Source organism: Homalodisca vitripennis, chromosome 3 (genome assembly GCF_021130785.1).
Source record: "Homalodisca vitripennis isolate AUS2020 chromosome 3, UT_GWSS_2.1, whole genome shotgun sequence".
Taxonomy (NCBI): Eukaryota; Metazoa; Arthropoda; class Insecta; order Hemiptera; family Cicadellidae; genus Homalodisca; species Homalodisca vitripennis.
Window position 1 is genome coordinate 45,249,766 of NC_060209.1, and position 23,137 is coordinate 45,272,902.

Genomic DNA, 23,137 nt, shown 5'->3' on the forward strand with positions numbered 1-23,137 from the left:
ATATATATATATATAATTTATTACATAATAATACAACTTACTTAGAAATATTATAAAATACATATGATAATTTCCATTTAATTATATTTAATGTTTGAATGTATTATTTTTTACGTTTTATGTTTTGAAACTAATAAACACATTGTTAAGAAATTAACCACACATATACATATACATACATTAGATTATAGCCGCGATAATGTCCTCTCTAATAATAGCAAATAAAGTTTGCAGCTTAGGGTAGAGAACATAGATTAAAACGAAGAGGTGTAATAGTGAATACAGAAAGTAAATCAAAGCTTTGATAACATTTTTATTTTGACAACGGAATAAACCTGCGCTATAGAATGTGGATCGCCTATTCTGGGAAATGTATGAAAGTGTTTTGTGTGGAGGAAAAGGAAGAGTCGTATCTTTTCCGCCAAAATCCGCCGCGTGAAGAACTACTTCCGGTACAGCTCAGCTGATATTGTGGAGGACAGGCCGGATGTCGCATACATAAAACACGACTCTGCAAGATTTAGTGCCACGTGATTTATACAAGTGAACTTGTTCAGTTCAGTCTTTCTTCTTCAACAGGCAACTGTCAAGGAAATACAATACCTGACGCGTGTATTTTACATTCGTTGCATATGTAAATGTACTAGTGATTCTTTCGACATATGAAATATTATTAAATTTATTCGACGATTGACACTGTATGCTTTAACCTAAGACTATAACTAGTTCTGATTACACTTTTCATCAAATGTACAATGCTAATGTATACTAAGTCTGCCATCACTTCGAAATTTGCTTCCAGTTTAAAAATCTAGATACAGTAATTTATTTACAACTATGTATTATAAATATCAGTGCCGGATTCATTATTACATCACGGAAGGCCGCGAAAATGGAGTTAGAATGTAAAGAAAATGTATCCGGTTATTTTAAAAAGGAAATAAGATGAAATTGAATATATGCAAGTTAAAAGTTAACTAAAACACGTGTCGCCCAACTGGATTCGCTGAGGTTCGATACAAAATTTCAAAAGTTCATACATACGTAGCTCATTTCATTTTTGACAGAACGACATATAATCATAAGGCAAATACATTACATCCACCCAGCAGATAAAAGAGAAATTGTGACAGTCATACGACGCGACGCTCAGCTAATTAATCATAGTTAACATGCAAAATATGTTACCACTCTTCTTTGTGTAGAAATGCAAAATTTCAAGTCTACAGATTAAATCTTTTTCGAGGAGATATCTTGCCACATGACGCATTACGGTATCATTTTTGTTTGTTAATTTGATCCCATATCATTGTTTAATAATCAAAGCATACACAGAAAGTTTATATGGGTTAGTTCGCTTTCGATATGTTGAGCGAACAGAAAAAATTAATGTTTCCAGCCCAACAAATGATGGGCTAGATTCATTTGACTGTCTACTTATCTAACTATCCGTTCGAACTATATCTCGAGAACTAACTGACTTGGAATTTCGTACGAAGGTTCATTTCTAAATAAGCAACATCGAGTTCGGTGATGGGGCATGTTACTTCATGGGACTAAGCGTTAGAACATCTTTAAATTGATCTAATGAGTAACCGTGATTACGATAAACTATTAGAGTAACTAAAATGCTTAAACTCAGTGAGTAATGATCATATGAAATTTTAGCTTAATGAAACATGATATAGACTTGAAACTGTGCATGCAACATCAGCGAACCTTGTTACGTGATACGTGGTGTCTCGCACCTTGTTTTAATTATAGTGCAGAAAGAAAATCTTGTTTGTACTACATATGGTTTTCCATTTGTGTATACATAATATGACGTTATAAAATAATATATTTCATACGCCTTGTTTCTAGGTTCTTATTCACCATTTTTCACAACGCTTCACCGGTTTCCAAACCCCTTTAAGAATGATGTGTTTTAAGTGGACATAAACAGATTTCTTGGGGCCTTAAAGTGGCGTTGTTCAATTTATCATGTTTAACATTTAAAACCTATAGGTGTAAGCTGTACGTTTGTATGGCGTACCGTTTTTTATCAATCAATCAAATAAGCTGTTTGCTAGCAACAAGCTACGACTATAAGATAAAGATAATCTGGTAATTGAGATAACATGAAGGAAACAGCATTTTTCGGACATTTACCATCGTTCAGTGATACAAAAATCAGTAACACTACGTTTCGAGATCTGCAATCTGATCTCTTCTTCAGGTAAATAACTAATCTAACACATAATTTCAAAACTAGGTTAAAATAAACAAATCATACCAGAGCGTTGTGACACGCGTAAGTCAGGAATCACAACCACCATGGTGTATGTCAATTTCACTAACTTTAAAACATGCACTTAATAAAAAACTAAACACAAAACTATGTATTAAAACTGAACTACAGAATACAGGTCACAATAGGTCTGCTTTCTCCGACCAACCACCTACGACTGACCAGACACCAATAGTAAATGGCAATCGTCACGGCAGAAACAGAGTTAACATATTTTACTATCAGGTTAAAGTAGTGGATTTGGTAAGAAAATATGTGGCATTAAATTTACTTATAGTTGGGTTCAATTAGAGAAGAGGGAGTTAGTACAAACTACGCTACGGGACCAGAACACGGAGAACGCACACGTGCCTGGCCACTCGTTCTATTTCTCATCGCTATACAATTTTGTATATGTAGTGTTTGAGTGGATTAAATATCAACTAATGGTGTTCTATATATGATATGAAGCTAGGAATCTAGTGCCCGTCTTCTCGCTCTCTCATCTGTCAGAATCCAATCCCTACCACACAATCATGTAATAAAATTATATGTAAGTTTAAAGTAGATTAGAATTAAAAAATGTTTCTCTGATTCGCTTTACGATGCCTATTAACAAATATATAACTATTCCTATTCCGAAATTATTTCTCGCCAATATGAAACCGAGATCTACAAATATATTTAAGTAAAAAATAACATGAAACTTATGACATTTCTAATAAAACGTGTCATTTTTTGAGGAATGGTCTAGTTAAAAGTATTTGCACAGATGCGAACTGCCGCCATCTCTAAATGTTTGATTGATTGAGAGTGATTAACGAACCCACCAAACCTTATACAAATGCTGTCAGAGGGCAATTTATTTTGCTACTAACAAAAATTAAAACAGATATTGCGTTCATATATATAATTATTTATTTATTCATTCATATTATTTAAATTCTTAACATTCCTTACTAGAAAATTGGTACTCCTGGAGGTTTATTCAGAGGGTAATTGCAACAGTTTATTTCTACGAAATCTACCGAGTAGATGATACTGCATAATACTGATAATGATGCATAATACTTATATTCCTAATTGGATCTCACATCTTATCTTTGAGACAGAATGAGACTACATTTTCTACGTCTTTTAATTGGCAATGCCATAAAACAACATTGGCACAGATGGCATTATACATCTGGCTCAGGGATACCAACTGCCAACTCTGTGATTTCCCAAGAGAAATTTCCCTTGTTGTGTACAGAGATTGTTTGACTGAGTGTCTATGTGGAGATTCATCTGTGTACTTTGTTGCCCGTTGTTTTAACCATCCCTTACATACTTAAGGGGAGTCGGAACGCCCTATCTTTCTTATGTTAAATTTTCAATTTTTATGTTCCTTTTTCTCAGAAAGGAAAACAGTTAGGTATTTGAAACTTTTATCAACTTGTAAGACACTTTTGCTGTACAACTTTATAACAGTTGATAGCAAACTTATTTGAAGTTTATTTTTGTGATTGCAAAAACTTCTTCAAAAACATTTTTTTTACATTAAATTTTTTAATTCCCTTTTTGGTAATCAGGTTTTATTGAAATGTTATCTGACTTTGTATTTATGACATATTTGATCGTAAATCAAATGTCAGCCCAATAGCATCAGTGGATCCTGAGAAAAAGATAACCTACATAAGTAAGAAAAAGGTAAATTTGCGGGAAATCACAGTTAAACTTTATTTTCCAGTAAATTGAATTGACTTATGTTATTTGATCTCCAATAGTGCCCAGAGTAGGAAGGGTCCTCTTGTTCATTGTACAACTCATCTAGTTTTCTGTATAAGCTGTTCTTGATTGTCATGCATTTTGTTGTAGCTCCAAAATTTGTTTCTCGGCTTTGCGTATTCTAATTATGTCCATGTTTTCAACTCCTGAACACAATTCTTGCTAACATGTATGCCTAGTTTTCTCAAAATCAAGTACTTAGCAATATTGCCTTTATTAAATGTAGCAACAGCGTCAAATGCACCAAACTTCAGAGTTCAAAGGGAACAGACACATTTTTACTTTTAATAAATACAACTAAAATCACAATTGTAACAAACAATAACAATAACCACATTACACTTCACAACTAACAATGAAAACAACTAACAGATATGAGATCTGCTCAGTATAACAGATGACCATTACAAACATAAGGGGAAAAATGCCCTTGATCAGCAAAGTGATATATAACAAAAAGTCTTGTTCAATCTTGCCATTGCAGTTATTTAAGCTGAAAACGGTATGACATTGTTTCGCAAAAATAGATGCAGAATTATTCTAACCACCCGACTTAATTCAAATTTGTTTTAAATTAATTATAAATATCTGTAGAAAATTATAAAAGCCAAAAATAAAATTTTTTTGTCTTCTTGCGTTCCGATTCTTCTTTTAAATACACAGCTAGAATATTTGGGTGTATCTTATTCATAAGATTTACGTTTAAATCTCGCAAAGAAAATATTAAATTTTCGTATTATTTTCTCGCATTAGATTATAATACCGCAACTATAAGAAACCTAAAACGCTTAATTATGTGGGTTTATAGAAGTTGTTAAAGTTTATAATATAATAGTTTGTACACTTATGTTTAACACTAAACAAACAAGTGAGTCGAGCACAATTAAGTATCACAATGTCGAACACGCTATTGAATATTATAATAGACTGTTATATAGATAGACGTGTACAATTCGATTTGGCCTAACTTGAGTAAATTATACTAAATATATACGGTATATATGTTTATGTTTGGTAATATAGTAATTAAATATTTTCCATTTTAATATCTATAAACATTAGTCATAAAGCATGCATTTGATATATGTTTTTGCTTTTAAATATTACTTTTGGCATGTTTTTCCAAACCTACTGGGCTAAATTAAGTTATTTTTCGCAGTGCTTCGTTATTACGTCTGATTATAAATAATTAACACCATGTGGAACGTGATATAGATATAAATATTATTACTACATTTTTTAAACCAAATCAATTGTCATAGCTTTGGAACATTTGGTTAAATCTTTAATTTTTTTGTCCTCTTAATATAATCTATTTTCTGATCTTTAAGACGGCTGTGAGATTCTTATAAAATGACACATTAGTTTATTTTAGTCTATATATATATTTTACTAAAATAGAAATCAAAAAAATTGTTTAAAGTCGATATTATCTCTCAAACAAAGATATTCCACCTATTGCAAAATGACTGTGTTAAAATTTCTTGATGCGATGTTTGCATTCCAAACCTGAATGTGTTTATAAACAGTGTACAAAAATGTATTTAACAATCATAAATAAATAAATACTTTATTTCCAAAATGTACATACGTAACTAACAATCGTACATAAGGTACTAAAACACAACACACACTCATACAGAACGATGTTGCATAACAAAGTAGTATAATGTTACTCATACATAGCGGATATCCGTCTTTTTAGTATATTGCTGTGTAGAGGTGGTAACAGGATATTATAATGTGCAATGTCCCAGCAACTCCCAACAACACCCCAAGAATAGACATAAACAAAGCGTACTAAGTAAGTATTAATACCTTGTTAAACATTTTATCAGACTTAAGAAACAACTAGACACAGTATCAAACTTGCGAAAATAATTCAGATAAACCACTAATACATACGTCCAAATAACCAACACATAAACAAAAACGTAAAAATTAGCAATCACATAAACATTGTAATTGTTTGTGTTGTATTCTCTTACCGTACACCGAAAACCAGTCTGTATCTTGCAAAATATTCAAAAGTTTCCTGAAGTTAATTTTCGAAAAATGCTCACTATCTACACCACTGTTGTTCGGACAAGATTTATATGTAAAGATTTCAATACTACTGCATCATGATCACTCCTACAAGATTCACAAACTTTTGCACAATAAAGTTATCTCTCGTTCTAAAAAAATAAGTGATCTAAACAAGTATTGTCCCTGGTTGGTGAATCAATCAACTGCTTAAAGCCATTGATTGTTAAGTAATTATCCATCTGGTGTGACTTCTTAAGCAAGCACAATTTCATGTCACCAACAATACGTAAATTACGTTTAGAATAATCGATTAGTAATGAATTTAAATCGTCTAAAAAGGACGCAATTGAATGAGAATGCAGTCTTCACATTGCCATTGGCAATGACCTTGAGCGCATCAGCTGATTGAACGTTGACGGCTGTCGGCCGAGTTTCGTGCCGTTTGTTCACATAACCAATCACACAACCCGGCCTGTAGCCGTTATTGCTGTTGGCATATTGGTTGTAGCCTACAATACGTATTTAACTCGCTACTATGAATCCATATTTCAGATAAAACAATAATATCAGGCAAATCATCAGCGTTACTTATATCGATAATAAAACCATCAAAGTTCTCTCTTAGGCTGGACATATTTTGGTGAAACACTGTTAACTCTATTACTACGATATGAGACCTAAAACAAGTTTATTAGTGTATTATATATTTTTGCCTTGGTTAGTAAATGTTTGCGCTAAATTTATGAACTTTTTTTATAGCTGGAATCCAAATTGAAAACATTCTTAGAGAGAACTGATACTCATATGTTAGGCTAAGTAAATACCCATGCTAGTTAATTCATTCATTTATCGAATCGTAACATGACATACGTATTATTTAAATTTATACGAGTACATAACACGTTCTGTACAGTAACGGATCATTCATAATGAGCGTTACAAATCATACGAGTATATCATAAAACGGTAGAAAAAATTGTAAATGTACGTCCATGAATAGAATGTTTGTGCATACATTTCAAACATTCTATACCAAATGCGTATTATAAAAAGGAAGATATCAGTCCAACCCCATGAAATAAAATATTATGGATCTGGAGCCTCCTAATCCGGGACAAACAACTGATGTTAAGCTAGAAAAACTTTTCATTGAAACAAGTTAAATTTATCCAGAATAATAAAATATATTTCTCATTAAGTTGATGCTCTGTCTCCCTATATTCAAAATATAGTGCAGTCATAATTCAATCATTCATCTATTCAATGCAGTCCAATTTTATTTGTGATCTCAATCGCCAAACTCATAAATAACGTGTACAATGGGATACGAGTAGTACTATGCTTTGAAAAAAATAAAATTATTAAAACTATGGAAGCATTGACATGCCTATGAAGATAGCAAAACCCTAATAAAATATTTTGTTCACTGAAGATGTTAATTATCTGTTAGGTTCAATGGCGCAGCGAGGGGGATGTTGGGGGTATAACCATCCATAGAGCTCAAAAACAAGACAAAATTACAAGCTTTATGCGATACAAAATATGTTTATTCACAGTAAAACCGTGTTTAAACACCAAGAATTTTGTTTACGATGAAAATCCCTTTCATAAGTCGAGAATTTCTTTTGCAAAATCGTAAAAATCTATTCAACTTGTGAATAAAATTAATATATGATGCCGCTCCCTCTGCATCATTTCGTCACGGCTATAAATAAGACTATAAGGATGTTTTGTTTTTATTCCGAAATACAATGTCAGTGCATTGTGTTGGTTTTTGTATTATTCTTCCCGTAATGATATTTGCAATATGTATATACAATTAACTTTAGGATAAAATTTACTATAAAAACTTACATTTTGATTGGGAAAGTGCAGTAGCTAAATAACATGGAAATACTGCCGACCCTGGTCCTCTATGCCTGTGTATGTGAGCTCTGCTTGTGTGGGAGTGATACTACCTAGTCACAGCCACGCTCCCTTGGTAGACGGTAGTGTAGGAATTGTGGTTTAATTAACACATAACATGATAGCCTAGTAAAGATAGAGTGATGTGCTAGTCTATTATTTTGAACACCTTGCTTACAATATCGCTATAAACTGCTTTTGATGATGCTCAAAATATTTTATTATAACCAAATAAAGAAGTAGAAAATATTAAGGGTCCAGAATATGTCCCCAATTCCACAATTCAATTCCAGTATTATAGTTTTTCTTAGACTATATCTCCAATGTGTTGAACTTTAATTGTTCTTTGTTCACAGTTCAGGATTAGGATCCCGATCCAGACAAATAGGCTAAGTACCATAAAAATGCCTACACTGTTCTTTTGATTTTCTTATAAATTATTAACATAATAAACACTTTACTCTGTTTAATTTGTTATAAAGACAGTCTAAAAAAGACCGTTAAATACTTTATCACACCTGAAACTTAAGTACTATTAACAATCAATCACCACATACCTAATTATGGAGTCACCCTGGTTTCTCCGTTTTGTAGGCTAGAAGTAATTTCTCTCATACGTTGCGTTTTTTATAACCAAAAGGCTTGAACTAAGACTGGTGTGTTTCGGACGATTGTGCTGGGCCCCGGGCTCAGTCCAATAACCGTAACGCTATTATAGGTTAAATTTGTAATATCGTCCATTACAATTTCAAAGAAACTGTAACTACAACTTTTAAAATAATAATTTTATTTCTGATTTAACCGTCTTGGTCGTGTTTATGTATGTCGTGCATTCAAGCGGAAAAGTCAATAATAGTTCTTGCCATGAAACAGACATCTCAACAACCGGTCTGACCCGATGACTCATTACTTTGTATTAAATGTCGATACAAAACTCTAATTATTTCAATTAAGAATACAAATAAAATTTAAAATTCACGTACTTCAAATATTTTTCTCACTAATGTATACAAATAATTTCAATCGGACAACCTATAGACTAATTATTGTACATTTTTGAATTTACTAATTTCATTAAAACAATGCCATTTAGGTCCGTTTAATGAGATTTTGTCCGTACTTATTTTTAACATCATATATTAAATCTTACTATCATTAACAAAATAATAAGATGTTGTCAATGGTATAACGAGAGTGGGGGGGAGTACGGTGCCCAGCTGTATCTGCCAAAGCTGATCACCACCGCATTAAGCTAACATTACTCTTCTAAATTAGTTAACCAATCAATAATTAAGGAAAACTGCAATATCTCGTACCCTTAAAGGTTTGTACATTGAATGTTATTTCAAAGTTGGAAGTTAAAAAAACTGAACTAGGTTGATGTTAAATAAATAAAATTGGATGCCTATAAAATACTTCCTTTTTCGTTGTTATGGTGATTAATAGTAAGATCTCCAGTATAATATGAACCACAATGTTACTTTTTTTAGGTTTATTATTTATAAAACCCCACGTACCATTGGGCGTTAGCCGCTCCCTCCCTGTGTCGTAGCCGAGGCCTACAATAAGTTTTAAGTATTACTTTTAAGTATGCTTCAATTAAGTATTAAATTATCGTAAAGAATAGATAAATGGTCAAACCCCCAGACGAAATTTCTAGCTGCGCCCGTGGTTAGCGCGAATTATCAAGAAAAATAATCTATTTTGGACTAATTCTTACTTAAATTTATCTAAAATAAAAAAGGACATTATAATTAAATTATTTCTTAGTTTAATCAATTATAACGATCTATAAAAACTGTTTTTAGTTAACAATTGGAACATTTTTTTTGTTTAAAGTTAATTAAAATGTTTAATTAAGTACTGCCGAAGACAGCAATGTGTTGAATCCTTCACAGTATGCGATTTCTCTGCAACGAATTCTAAAGCATCTCTCATATTTTTGCAATATATTAAAGTTCATATCTCAAAATAAAATATTTGCAGCAGTTAGAAGCACAAAATATTATCCGATTAATTATAAAAACGTACCCATTTCAAGTTCTTGGTTTGTACGGTTACACAGAATAAAAGGGTTTAGAATTGTGTTGAAAAATGAAGTATTCTCTGCAACAACCATTTTATTTACATCGATTTTTGTGTGTGTTAAATTACGTGTTTTTTATTAAAATATTGTAAATACTTGCTTCGGATACGATAAAACATTACGCACAATCGACCAGGCCCGCATTGTTTGATCAGTTAAAACCTTAATGGCTCACTAATTTCAGAAGCGAAAATAAAGTCACGTTTAAAAATATCTAAACTGGTCCAAGAACGGGGCAGTCTGAAGTGCTAATGTGCTGTATAAAATGCTGAGCCTGGAGTATAATCCATCACGGCACCCAGGGAGCGATAAATTCATCGTCAGGAAAATGTTAACTCCCTTAAGCAATATTTTCCACACGGGGACAAAACAGAGCAGTGGATAGATGACTTATCTCTATTAGTGTAGCATTTGCTTTTTAAATACTTAAAGTTGGTACATTATCTCCGAATTTGTTTACCTTACGTTATTTTTCTGTACGAGAATAATTATTCTTGTGAGTAGCCGTAAAATCTCCAGTTAACTATAACGAAACTAATTACGTACGTAACTTTTACATAGTATCGTCTTGGACATTTAAGTTGGCGATGCAAGAATGAACTGAATCGGATATATTTCGTTACTTTATTTGATAGTAAGGTTTATTACTAAGTCGAGACAAGAAAAATCTATAGTTAATTATTATCTCCTTATTAACACATTTTCTATCGATGGGGTATTAAGTTCAAGTTATTTGTTTTTGAAATAGGGTATAAATGATCGAAAAAGTTATCGTACGTAACCAGGGATGCCCAAAATAATAATTCGTATGGTATTGAATACTTCTATATATAATATTCTATATATATATATATATATATATATATATATATATATATATATATATATATAATATGTAGACATACATGTGTGTGTGTGTGTGTGTGTGTGTGTGTGTGTGTGTGTGTGTGTGTGTGTGTGTGTGTGTGTGTGTGTGTGTGTGTGTGTGTGTGTAATACTGCTAACTGAGATATGTTTTGTTTGTTTTGTCCAGTAATATGTACATTATTGTTTTCCTTCCTTAAATTCTATCATTTAGGCATAATGTTGTTATTTTTATATTATAAACTCTATGATATAACTAAATAATAACACCCAAATACTATGTTTGTTCATTCATACGATCCTGGAAACTGTAGGCTACATGTGATTTTCAGGTAAAAATGTTTTAAATTTATAACGAAAACTACCAACGGTTGTGTTTTGGTTACATAATTTACTAACGTATGTTATTGTGCAAAAGACCACACAGAATTTTTATGCTGGGCATTATTGTTTTACTGTATGTATTTATCGCTTATCAGTTATCCGATAAGATTAGACTGCTTATCTGCGGTTCGATAACGATTTCGCCACGCTAAATCTAACTGATTCGATATTGCTTTCAATGTATAACTCATTTAGCTCTAAAATGTGAATGGTACATTATCTTTTATAAGGAAGGTTAAAGAATGTTTTACTAACTTAAATAATGACAGAATGAATAAAATGTGAAATTTAAGGATTGAAATTCTAACTATGTAAATGTGGCTCATTTTTTACTTTTGTTAACATTATTAATATTATAACACCTAAAGGACACGGGGAAATGAATACATTATTGAAAGCTCATCTTTTGTGTAATTTAATTGGATGGAAGTATAGACCGTTTTGGAGGGCATGGGAGATGTTGAAACAAAATTGAAAACGCCTGGAATAAGGTAAAACACATTCTGTTCTCGAATTGAATTAATCCAGATGTAGTTTAAATAATTTATAGATAATTATATATTAATATAGATAATATAATTGATATAATATATTAATTTTCATGTTGGCTACGTAGGCGTGCAATTGTGTGATGAATGAAGGAGATGGATGAATGAAGGAGAACGATAAAGAGACAAAAAGCCATTTCACTAATGAATTTTAAGTCGAGTATCTTCAGACAGAAACAAGATAGATACAATTATTAAGTTATGTGTATAACACTAGTTGTTACCTGTGGCTTCATACATAGTTTCATACAGAGAAGTATAGGCACCTCTTTTTTGACATACCAATGGCATAGTTTGATAGGTTAGTAATCATCATTGCAACGCATTTCCAACTCTGGATCCACTTTCCATTTTTAGTTGATTATTTAAGTGTAAATAATTGTGTGTCGGGGTCCTGATGGCGTAGACCTAATCATTTTCTACGAGCACTAAAAATATAGATGTATTTCCACACGGATTTCTATTTAAGTTGTTTGAATGCATCTAGGATTTTAATACTTCCTGTTTCATTCCTTCACCTTTCAGTACGTATCATTTAAGACCTCTCAATTGGCCCTCTAATATGATAGAGTCCTTTAGTAATTTTTTAACATATGCATATTTAACTTAAATATTATTTTAGTGTTTATTAAACTAATTTCGTGCATCATTTCAGCCATAAATAGTGGTTTTGTATGATAAAAACAGAAACATTAAAACTTTCACATAATAATATTTCTTATTATGTAAGTTTCCTAAAAAGACACTAATGTCAGCTTTATGTGGTCTTCTGGCTCTCTTTGCTCATTTATACATCGGCTTTTGTCCTAGGGAATAAAGCAAATTCCCTCTGTAAACTTGATGCAAAACATTATTTTGTCGCCTCGGTTATGAAATTAATTTTATCTTGGAAGATTTATTCAGACCAATTATACAAGTAGACGTTTTTAGATCAAAAACAATTTTGAAACATGTATTAAAATCGTGAAAAATAATACAAGTCAGTTATGTTTAGAAACTTATATACAGCCACTATTTTAATATTACATCTCGTAACTAGAGTAAAATACATTATATATTATAATAATATAAATTAATTTAAATAAAACTATAGTTTACATGACATTTTAAAAAGTAAAACATAAGAAGACAATGTTAATGATAAACTAACATCTTGTAATAATCAGTTATTTTATACTACCTGTACAATAAATATTTCAAAATTTGTACTTTCTAACAGTTGCTAAATTGTTACATAAATATGTGTGGCCCGGTAAATTGAAAAGAGTGCTTGTAAACCCTATTCATTGGAGTTCTGAATAGACTTTTTCATCTACAGCGTCTCTGTAACTTCATTCTATACAGAGTCGTAATTAATTTTTTTATTGATACAATTTGTCTAATATTGTTTTACAAACCCAAAGACAGATACATGTGTTCAATCCTATACACAGACCTATACTCCCTGTGTGGGTTAATGTGTCGTATAAACTATTTTAGTTTTTATACTTTTGCTGTTAATAATTAATTCAGTTTGATTTTTCTAATTATTTTTGTTTGTGTATATTTTGAATTGTTAGTTATTGCTTGGTTGCTTAGATTAGCCTAAATCTATGTATTCCTACAATAGCATAATACGTCATTTATTTTTCAAATAGTTACAAACTGAGCCTTCCAACACAGAAGGGTGAGCAGAAACCATAAAATGAGCTGTCGGAATTGGACAGACGCCATTTTGTGACTTGTTAACTGAATTGCTTCTTGACCCAATTAAAGGGAAGCAATTTCACCCCATCCATCCCGCTCCCCATACCACAACCAATTAGCCATCCAATCTCGCTGGCTACATTTTTAAATAACGACTTTCATCGACAGTACCAATTAATTTCTGATTGCCATGCCCTGGCGGAGGGCCTTAAGTGGAACTCATCTCCCCTAGTTAATGCCGAATTGGAGATAGAATTTAACTCTTAATGTCACATTTAGTTATATAATATTGGGATCAACTTAAATGCGCATTTTAAAGTCACTTATTTAAATTGAAGGCAGCAGCTTTGTTGAATAAAAGCAGATACATATATTAACAATAGTTTTGTTTAAAGATGCATGGGTTGATCGGTAGTTAATACCGTTAATACAGTACTGTTAGTAGTTTTGAAATATAGTTTTACTGTATTGTGATAATCCAAACTTGAACATTAAAGTAAACGTTGTATAACGATATTGTATAATCTTTGTTTGAAGTTTATTTTTGACGATGGAAGGATTGTGAAGGAAACATTTGCTATCGTTCAGTGAAACAGAAACCCAGTAACACTACGTTTCGAGATCTGCAATCTAATCTCTTCTTCAGGTAATAACTAACCTAATACATAATTACAAACTAGGTTAAAATAAGCAAATCATTCCAAATATATTGTATAGAAATGAAATCGTATTAAATTATTCCTATTCTTATGTTACTGTTCTCGATTGTTTTAATACTCTATGTTTCTTGTTTATGTTCCAAACTTGTTATAATGTAGCAATGTCTGTTATCTTATTCTTCATTATAACTACTGAAGGTAAATGGTAATCACCAAACAACCAATATTTACACAGCTGAACGCCACAAACACCACATGTCGTGTAACGGGCTTCGCTGATAATGCATGGAAAGTTTCAAGTCTATAGCTTGTGTCATTTCTGCCAACCTATGAACAGATATATATACATATATCATACGGAAAAGAAATTTTTATATCCATAAATTGACTTTGTCCTATATTGTTTTTTTTTTTTTTTTTTTTTTTTTTTTTTTTTTTTTTTTTTTTTTTTTTTTACTCTAAGAATACAAATGTCAAATGTTAAAATTTCTTATGATAGTACCTTGGTTCTTCACAAATTTATTTATTTTGCTTTTTTATCGTTGCGATAATCGTTACCCATAACATTATTTTAAACATATTTGTAAACGCTCAGCCAAATCCCATGGAGTAACAAGGACCATCTTCGAACTTAGTGTTGCTTGTAGTTTACACACCAACTTACTATAAAATAATGTTTTATATGTTGCAATTGTTAGGCTACATATCTTACTGTGTCACGTGCTTAAAACTATTACGAACGTATTTAGTTTATTTTGAAGAGTAGTTACAGACAGACAGAAATTAAATGGTTCCATTTCCACAAGTAATGGCCCTCGTTTCATTCGACAAATTATCCTTTTGAAGGTTACCAGGATGATATCATTATCAGAATATTTAAATAGATTGCAACTCTAAACAAAATAGTTAGTATGGTACCGCTAATATACGTACAATGTGCAATGCAAAGATGCGGGTAAATCCATTTATAACAGCACTGGAAGACACAACATAGTCGATTGGCAGCATTGTTGTAGAACAAACAGGATAGTACAGTACGGTTCGGCTCCGAGTCAACCGAGCAGACTTATGGCGGGGGACGGGTGGATTGGCTGATATAACAACTGTTCTGCAGACATCCGCCAATGTTTGGCCCGCTGCAGTCTGAATATTTATTGTCCCTGTTCTCAGGATTCTTTATACATCAGTGTTTCGTATTCATTCATCTGTCATAAAATTAGTGTATAAACAATACACCCCAAAACACTTTCTATTCGAATATAATACAATGAAATTCAACATAATTTCATTAAAGTTTAAACTTTTAGTTTATCACAGATCACCACTATGGCTAAAGTATGTTTTTTTTTTCAGAAATAAACTATTGCAAAGTGATTCAATGTTAAACTTTTAAATGGTATTGCCGTGTTGCATTTACGTGAATGAGCCATAAACTGTAGGGCAGCGGTGTCGGTGATACATTCCACTTCAGACTAAGTTACGGCTAACCTAAACTATGTATCTGAAAAAAGTTAAATCTAAAATTAACTTCAGTTCATTTAGAAAAACTTTCCCGTTGGTGAAAGTTTCCTGACCAAATAAATAAAAAAATCCTCACATACAAACTTTTTTGTATCACAATTTTGGCACAGTTAATTTTAAAATATATTTTATTGAAGAAAAGTAATAAAACATTGAAACTTAATACAAGCCAAGTACTGCCCTACTCAGGTACTGATGACGGCGTATTATGGCTTGATCTACCCCCACCTCACTTACGGTCTGGTGTTATGGGGAGCCTGCGCAAACAACCATTTCTTCCGAGCATTCAAAATTCAGAAGCAAGCGATTCGCATAATCGCAAAAATGAAATTCCGAGAATCGTGCAAAGAAGCCTTCAAAACGTTGCAACTGTTGACTCTGCCTTGTCTCTACATTCTTGAGACAAGCTCATTTTGTTTGTCCAAATGTGCATTAACCCGGGGCCGTGACATACACGAGTATGAGACAAGAGGCAGAGATGCCTACCGAACTGGAAGACACAGGACGGGGGTTTACGAACACTTGCCCTCCCAGGCAGGTATTCGGTTCATCAACAAGTTGCCAGATCAGTTAAGAAATGCCCCAACGCCTAAGGTGTTAAAAACTCGTTTAAGACGCTTTTTAGTGTCGCAAGCATTTTACAGTGCTGACGAGTTTATGGCATTCGACTGGGTGACCGCACAATTAGCAAACTGACTACCGGCTCTGGAAATGGGAATATTGGCTGGATGAATGTGGAGTTGGCTGAAAATTTGTACGTTTGAATGTGGTTTGAGGCGATGTGAAAGTTTTAAATTTTAGATATTAATTTTAGAATATCTTGACTATTGCTATACATGTGATTATGTCCTGGCAATAAAAATTGATTTGATTTGATTTGATTTGATTTGAATACATCCATTAGCATTGGAATAAACAGGAAAATAGATCTGCGAAGTTTCAGAATTTTATTTGTACAGGAAATTGGTCTAACCATAAGTTGATTGTCGAGCGAGAATTAAACATTGCCGTCCGTGACGGATCATTGGAGAGTCAATGTTTTTATTTGGTTAGTAGGGCAACGACAGGGCCGAACCTTCAGCGCGCGTACTGTAACACACGATTTTCCTGTCCACTATGCCTGTCGCTAGTTGGACTGCATTGATTGATCACGTGCATACTCATTATTCTTGCTTCTTTCTTTGTTGGCGATTGTGCTTGAATTTTTCAATTGTTCTATTTTAACGGCTGTGTAACGTAATGGGTATAGGGCTTATTTATTCTTAATTCACGAGATCGATTTATAAGTTAGTACATTGTCAGAACCATAGAAATGAGTAGGACCAAGACAAAAGTTAACCACGCTCAGATTATGGCCGTGTTATCGCAATTCAAAGATGATTTTATCGTTAATGGGAGACTTGTCGGCCCTAGTAACTTAGTATATTGTGTGATATCTCGCTTTATGAATAATGGAATGTCCGCCTCTTCCATTTATACGTACGCTAAGCGAAACAAAGAAGTGTTGTTAAAACGAGACGAGCGATGTAAGGAAAAGGAAAATAACGTTGGAATACCAAGAGAAAGAAGAAGAACAAGGAATTTTGTAAGGACGAAATTTGAGAGTAACCGAGATGTCGGTAACATGGATGATTCTTCGAACAATGATGGTACGTGCTATAACTTATATTTCAAGTACTAGAGTATTATAATATTTTATTATAACAATATATTGTACTATAATCTTTCCTCCTCAACTATAATTCTGTATTGGATATGACTTTTATTTACTCAGCATTAGAGAAGCTTGTCACTCGTGAGGCTGGAAAAATGTCAATTCTGCATGTCTGTCTGTACGCACGATTTCTCAAATTCGAAATAATCTATATGAACTTAAAATTGTGCACGAACAAATTCTTTATATATGAGGAACACTGATTTCGATTATGGTGTTTGGTGGTGGTGGTTGATATATATAGTGTGAAATATTCCCTCACAGACTTGATAATTCCCGAACGATTACAGGTAAAGCAATAATACTTGGTACATCATTACTGCACTTATATATTTACTTTTTGAAATTACTACTATTTTTTGTCATGTCAGAGAGATGGCACGTTAGGAGTAAATTAGTCTTAAATGAAAGCATAGGTCGATTTTGTCTGTGTGTGTGTGTGTGTGTGTGTGTGCGTGTGTGCGCGCGCGCGTGTGCGTGCGTGCGTTAAAATCCAATCCATGATATAATATACTTAGTTACAATAAGTATGCAACAAACACTTCCTCACAATGGCGCCACAGCCTGGGCGTGAAAATTGGTTTTCTTATTACATTGATTTGCCTTAAATGGTAAGTTTCGTAAAATAAAAAAGGAAACTGTAAGATAAAAAATATACTTGTAATGATTACAAACAATATATAAATAAACGAAACATTATCACTCAACATGTAAGCTCAGATTTGCACTGTAAAAAAGGAATAAACTAGACAGTAAGAATTCAGTATAATCATTTTTGTAATTTCAGAATATGTTTTATTGTCTACCGTTAAATAGATTAAACGAATATTGGCCTAAACTTAATACAATACTATATCATCCGCTACTCAATTATACTGATAATATTACAATTAAATAAACTAAACAATCCCATGATCACGCTCAAATGAACCGTATGGCGTTTATGTTTTTGCTTTGTGCTTTAGATGCACAAATCATAAATATGATAAATAAATATGATTCCCGCGCAACTCTATCTGATTGAGGGGCGTACATGATTTGGGCTTAGGAATCAGGTTTTGTTTGCCTTATTCCAGCGGACAATTCCTATAACATTACGTATAATTTGTACAAATAGAACGTATAAATTTATATCAAATTCTCAACCTAAAACAAATATATAGACAGATATCATGCATTATCCGACATTCATTATTTATCAAATATAAAATTCTCTGTTGGTATGTATAAATTATTATTGGAAAATATTTTCTGAAGAAAAATCTGTACATACAACCGTTATACGATGTATGGACTAATTTTATTTGTCATGTTTTTTAATAACGAGAGAATAAGTGTATTATTACACATGAAGTATTTTAAGAAATTTTAAACGTTAGTCTTGGAAATATCTATACCAAAACAAATTAGGCTGTTTATTCGTAGACCCTTTTGCTGTTTCACTTTAGAGATCTACGGTTTTATTAGATAAACAACTAGAAAAGTATAACACATTTTTTTTTCTTTTTCCAATAGAATCTTGTTTTCCTCAAAAAAGTATCATCAGATGTAAAACTTTTATTGTGAAGAAATACCTCACGTCCCGTTTGTGAAGAAGGGTATGTTTCCACTCCTAAACATTCAACATCAAAGTAGGGTAACACAATCGGTATCTAAAAATAGTAAATAAAGGAATTTGTCCAATAAATGTTTGTCCTCTAACGTTTAACCATTTACTTTAACGTCAGATAAAATTATGAATGCTTTACTGAAGAAATTGCCTTCGTTATTAATTACTTGATTTATTCGTAAGGATTGCTTTTATTTAAAACAAACGTTTGCAGAGTTAGCAGATTATTTTTCAATTTTTTAAATGAAGGTTTTAGTATTGTTCATAAGCAAAATTCTTCTAATTGCTACTGTAAACTTTGCTTTACATTATTAAAATGTATAGTTTTTATTTTAAATTTTCAAGGTTAACAACTTTATTATTTTTCTTGCCATTCCGTGTAGTGTATACACTCTAACTTCCCTATGACAATCTACATTTATCACAATCACAACTGCATTAAATTTTAACTTTCACTTCAACTTCTTAACCGGATACAAACCCTCCTCTAGAAGAATTGCGTTCAACGGTGAGGGGGGAAGGCAAATGGTACACAGAAAGGTTGGGCATTTTATTTAGAATCTTCAAGAGGCTCCTTTTGGGTTTACTCTTGAGTCTTGATGTAAAAAACGTTCTATGCGCTGGTCGTTAGAACCTAGGCTTAAAACCAGAACGAAATCGGATATCGTTAATGCGGCAGATATTACACAACATATTGTTATTTCCCTTATCCTTCGTTCGATAGTTTCCGAAGTCTTCTTTTTGGCGTAGTCGTTTCCCAGTCGCGAACGTAACAATTCCCAAGGTGGCATCCTTACAAATGTTGCCCGAATGGAGTGTCATGTAGAATAATTCTAACCCTGCTATTGGTACGCATGATTCGTATATCAACTAAGCAGGTAGCTCTTCGACAGGTAGCGCAGCACAGTTCAGTGGCCGAGTCCACAATATCCTCTTGCTATCCTTTCGAGTGAAATTATTAATATGATAGGAATACGCAAATTTTTATGATTTATGTAAGAAAGCAGAGCTGTGAGCGGGGTCCTTAATAGTTAGTTACGCCACGTGTCGAATCATACTGGCCGGCTAATCATGGTATCGGTTTGTTCGAGAACATCCTGCGCTATGAAAACTCAGCAACAGTGGAATTTTAGAGGTATCTGATCGTCTGTCTACTTTTGTAGTATAAAAACTTATAAGCTCTGTCAAAATAGCATTATAGCTACAAGTATGCCTTGAGTTATTATTCAAAATTTCAGTGCAATTTCATCAAATTATAAGAGTATGAAAAAGCAAATTATCAAAACCAACTGCCAACAATGCAAAACCTTAAAAAATGTGTACACCAAACTATTAAAACTACCGCTATTTTGCTACATGGCGGTCAACATTGTTTTTATGGAACGCTCTGTATATTATTATTTATTATTTTCGTTATTTGGAATAGTTTTAACACATTCGTATTCTCAGCACTGTTTGACATTTTCCTTAATAATGAAGAGATGAGAGCTCAAAGTGTTTAATTTTCCTTACGGGGTTTAACATTAAGAACTTGTTTTTTTTTAATAATAGCCCGTTATAGTGCTCTAAATTTTAAATTTGCCAACTAATCATTGGACAACTTTTAACGTTGTTTGGTGCATATTTATTTGTTCAGAGCGGTCAACATTGTTTTTATGGAACGCTCTGTATATTATTATTTATTATTTTCGATATAGAAATAGTTTTAACACATTCGTATTCTCAGCACTGTTTGACATTTTCCTTAATAATGAAGAGATGAGAGCTCAAAGTGTTTAATTTCCTTACGGGGTTTAACATTAAGAACTTGTTTTTTTTAAATAATAGCCCGTTATAGTGCTCTAAATTTTAAATTTGCCAACTAATCATTGGACAACTTTTAACGTTGTTTGGTGCATATTTATTTGTTCAGAGCGGTCAACATTGTTTTTATGGAACGCTCTGTATATTATTATTTATTATTTTCGATATAGAAATAGTTTTAACACATTCGTATTCTCAGCACTGTTTGACATTTTCCTTAATAATGAAGAGATGAGAGCTCAAAGTGTTTAATTTCCTTACGGGGTTTAACATTAAGAACTTGTTTTTTTTTAATAATAGCCCGTTATAGTGCTCTAAATTTTAAATTTGCCAACTAATCATTGGACAACTTTTAACGTGGCCCACTACCAACCTCATTTGTAGACAAACTACACAATTAATGAAAATATGAAAAAATATAACATTTTTATTCAGGACTTTTTCAATATTTTTCCTGGAAACAAAGATTACCTCGCTAAATGAACAAAAACTTTCTCACAGGAGGTCTTTTTGATTTTTTTGTTGTTAAGACAAATTTTGTTACAAAAGTGTGAAATGTATTATAATAAAACTACAGAGCAGAATATACTTTCTAAAATGCTTGCCCACGTGTCAATACGTACGATAATAACAAATTTTAAAATTTCATTACAACTGCAATTATGTTTCATGGCAGTGTTAATAAAACACGGAGAATTAAAATTGAACGTAAATTTTGGACATTAGTTAAATGTTATCACCAATAAGGGGCGTGGTTTATGCCTTAATAAATAATGCCCAATCCATTTCTTTCGTTTTTATGTGGTTCTATGTATTATGTCATTAGTTAACATGCTGGATCATTTCTTCAAAACACTATTTTTGTCATAATTTAGCTGTATAGTATTTACTAGATTAAATTATTAATAATTACTTTTATTAAACGTTCATTATGCGAATACAATTTGTTATTGATGTACAATTACGTGTATTTATGTAAAATTAAATAATTCAGTGTGAAAATTTACTAAAATGCCTAATACGTTAGACTGAATGTCGAATGTATAAAATTTCGTCGTTTGCCTCATTTACTCCTCATCGAGATCTGAACATAATCTTGTTTGTAAATGTATGTCTTTTGGCGACTTTTTTATGTAAAAACTCATTAATGGGAAATACAAATGCTCTTAAACTCTTTGGGTGTAACTGGAACCCAAAAAAAGAGGAATTTGGAGATAATGTTGCCAGATGGCTTGAGAAGTCATAATCATGTGTCTAGCCTCCCTTTATCGCTAGGCTACCTATACATGTGACCTTTTTGACGAGACTCTTTACAGTCCATGTCAACTACCGTATATGAAATATAGGTATGCAGTAAGGCAAAATTACTGTCTTGTGGCATGGACATAATGGCTCACGGTTTCGTAAAATAAAGAATGTTAGTTTTCCCCGCAATTATTGAGGGATAATTAGATTAAAGCCGATGTTATAGCAATACGATTCCTTCAAGTCCAGTAGTCTTATAGAATTCTTAAGACATAATTAAGAAAGAGGGCTATACATTATTAAACGAATGGAAAAAAATATAAGTGACTCATTTTTACACGAAATTTCGATAATATTTAACATTAAAACCCCAATACTAACGTTATAACAACGTAATATAACATTTTAATTATCATATTATGTATTAAAATTACACCACTTATAATCTATAGTGTTGGACAAATTCTTGTAAAACTGTTTCACTGAAATTAAAATTATTGTTTGAAAGCTTTTGTTCTAGAAAAATACACATTTATGTTTATTTTAGAATTAACAAGTTAAAGTTATTTTATGCTTAATTAAAACACATAATAGTCTGTGTTCATATATAGTGGATGCATTTTTACAAGATTTATTTGATAATAACAACAGAATTAATTGATAATAGTACATAAAAACAACCTGCATTGTAGATAAAACAATATCAAAATTAAAAATCACAAACATATTCTTTTTAAGTTACCACGCTGTTTTTACTAAAAAACTGTTAAGATCTTTAAAATTTTATAAACATTTTTGAAAACAAAAATAATTTGTGTAATATATGCATATATGACCATACACATAATTATCTTGATAGTGGTATAATAAAATTGCAATTCACAGGATCAGGTCTTCATTTTGTATTTTATACTTCTATATCCTCCTCTCGATCTGGAGAATAGTTAAACATGACTCCAAAGAGGACAGTTTATACGTGAGCAATATCAACACTTATATTAACCTCGAGCAATAGCAATAGTAATCTCGAGATATTGTGTCTACCGGTA

At 32.0% G+C, this 23,137-nt stretch overlaps 1 protein-coding gene across 3 annotated transcripts in view; it reads left to right on the forward strand.

Moving 5' to 3' along the window:
• LOC124356851 (ARL14 effector protein) overlaps positions 1–23,137 on the forward strand; it is a 62,193-nt gene that overhangs the window by 3,744 nt on the left and 35,312 nt on the right. Inside the window, exon 1 of one of the 3 annotated variants that reach the window (XM_046808099.1) lies at positions 16,828–17,366. The exons of 1 other annotated variant lie outside the window; for it this stretch is intronic. In XM_046808099.1, the coding sequence (XP_046664055.1) occupies positions 17,030–17,366 (337 nt within the window). In that variant the 5' untranslated portion in view covers positions 16,828–17,029. Of the gene's footprint in view, positions 1–16,827; positions 17,367–23,137 lie in introns of those variants that run through there. One more of the 3 variants, XM_046808110.1, reaches the window with a different exon arrangement.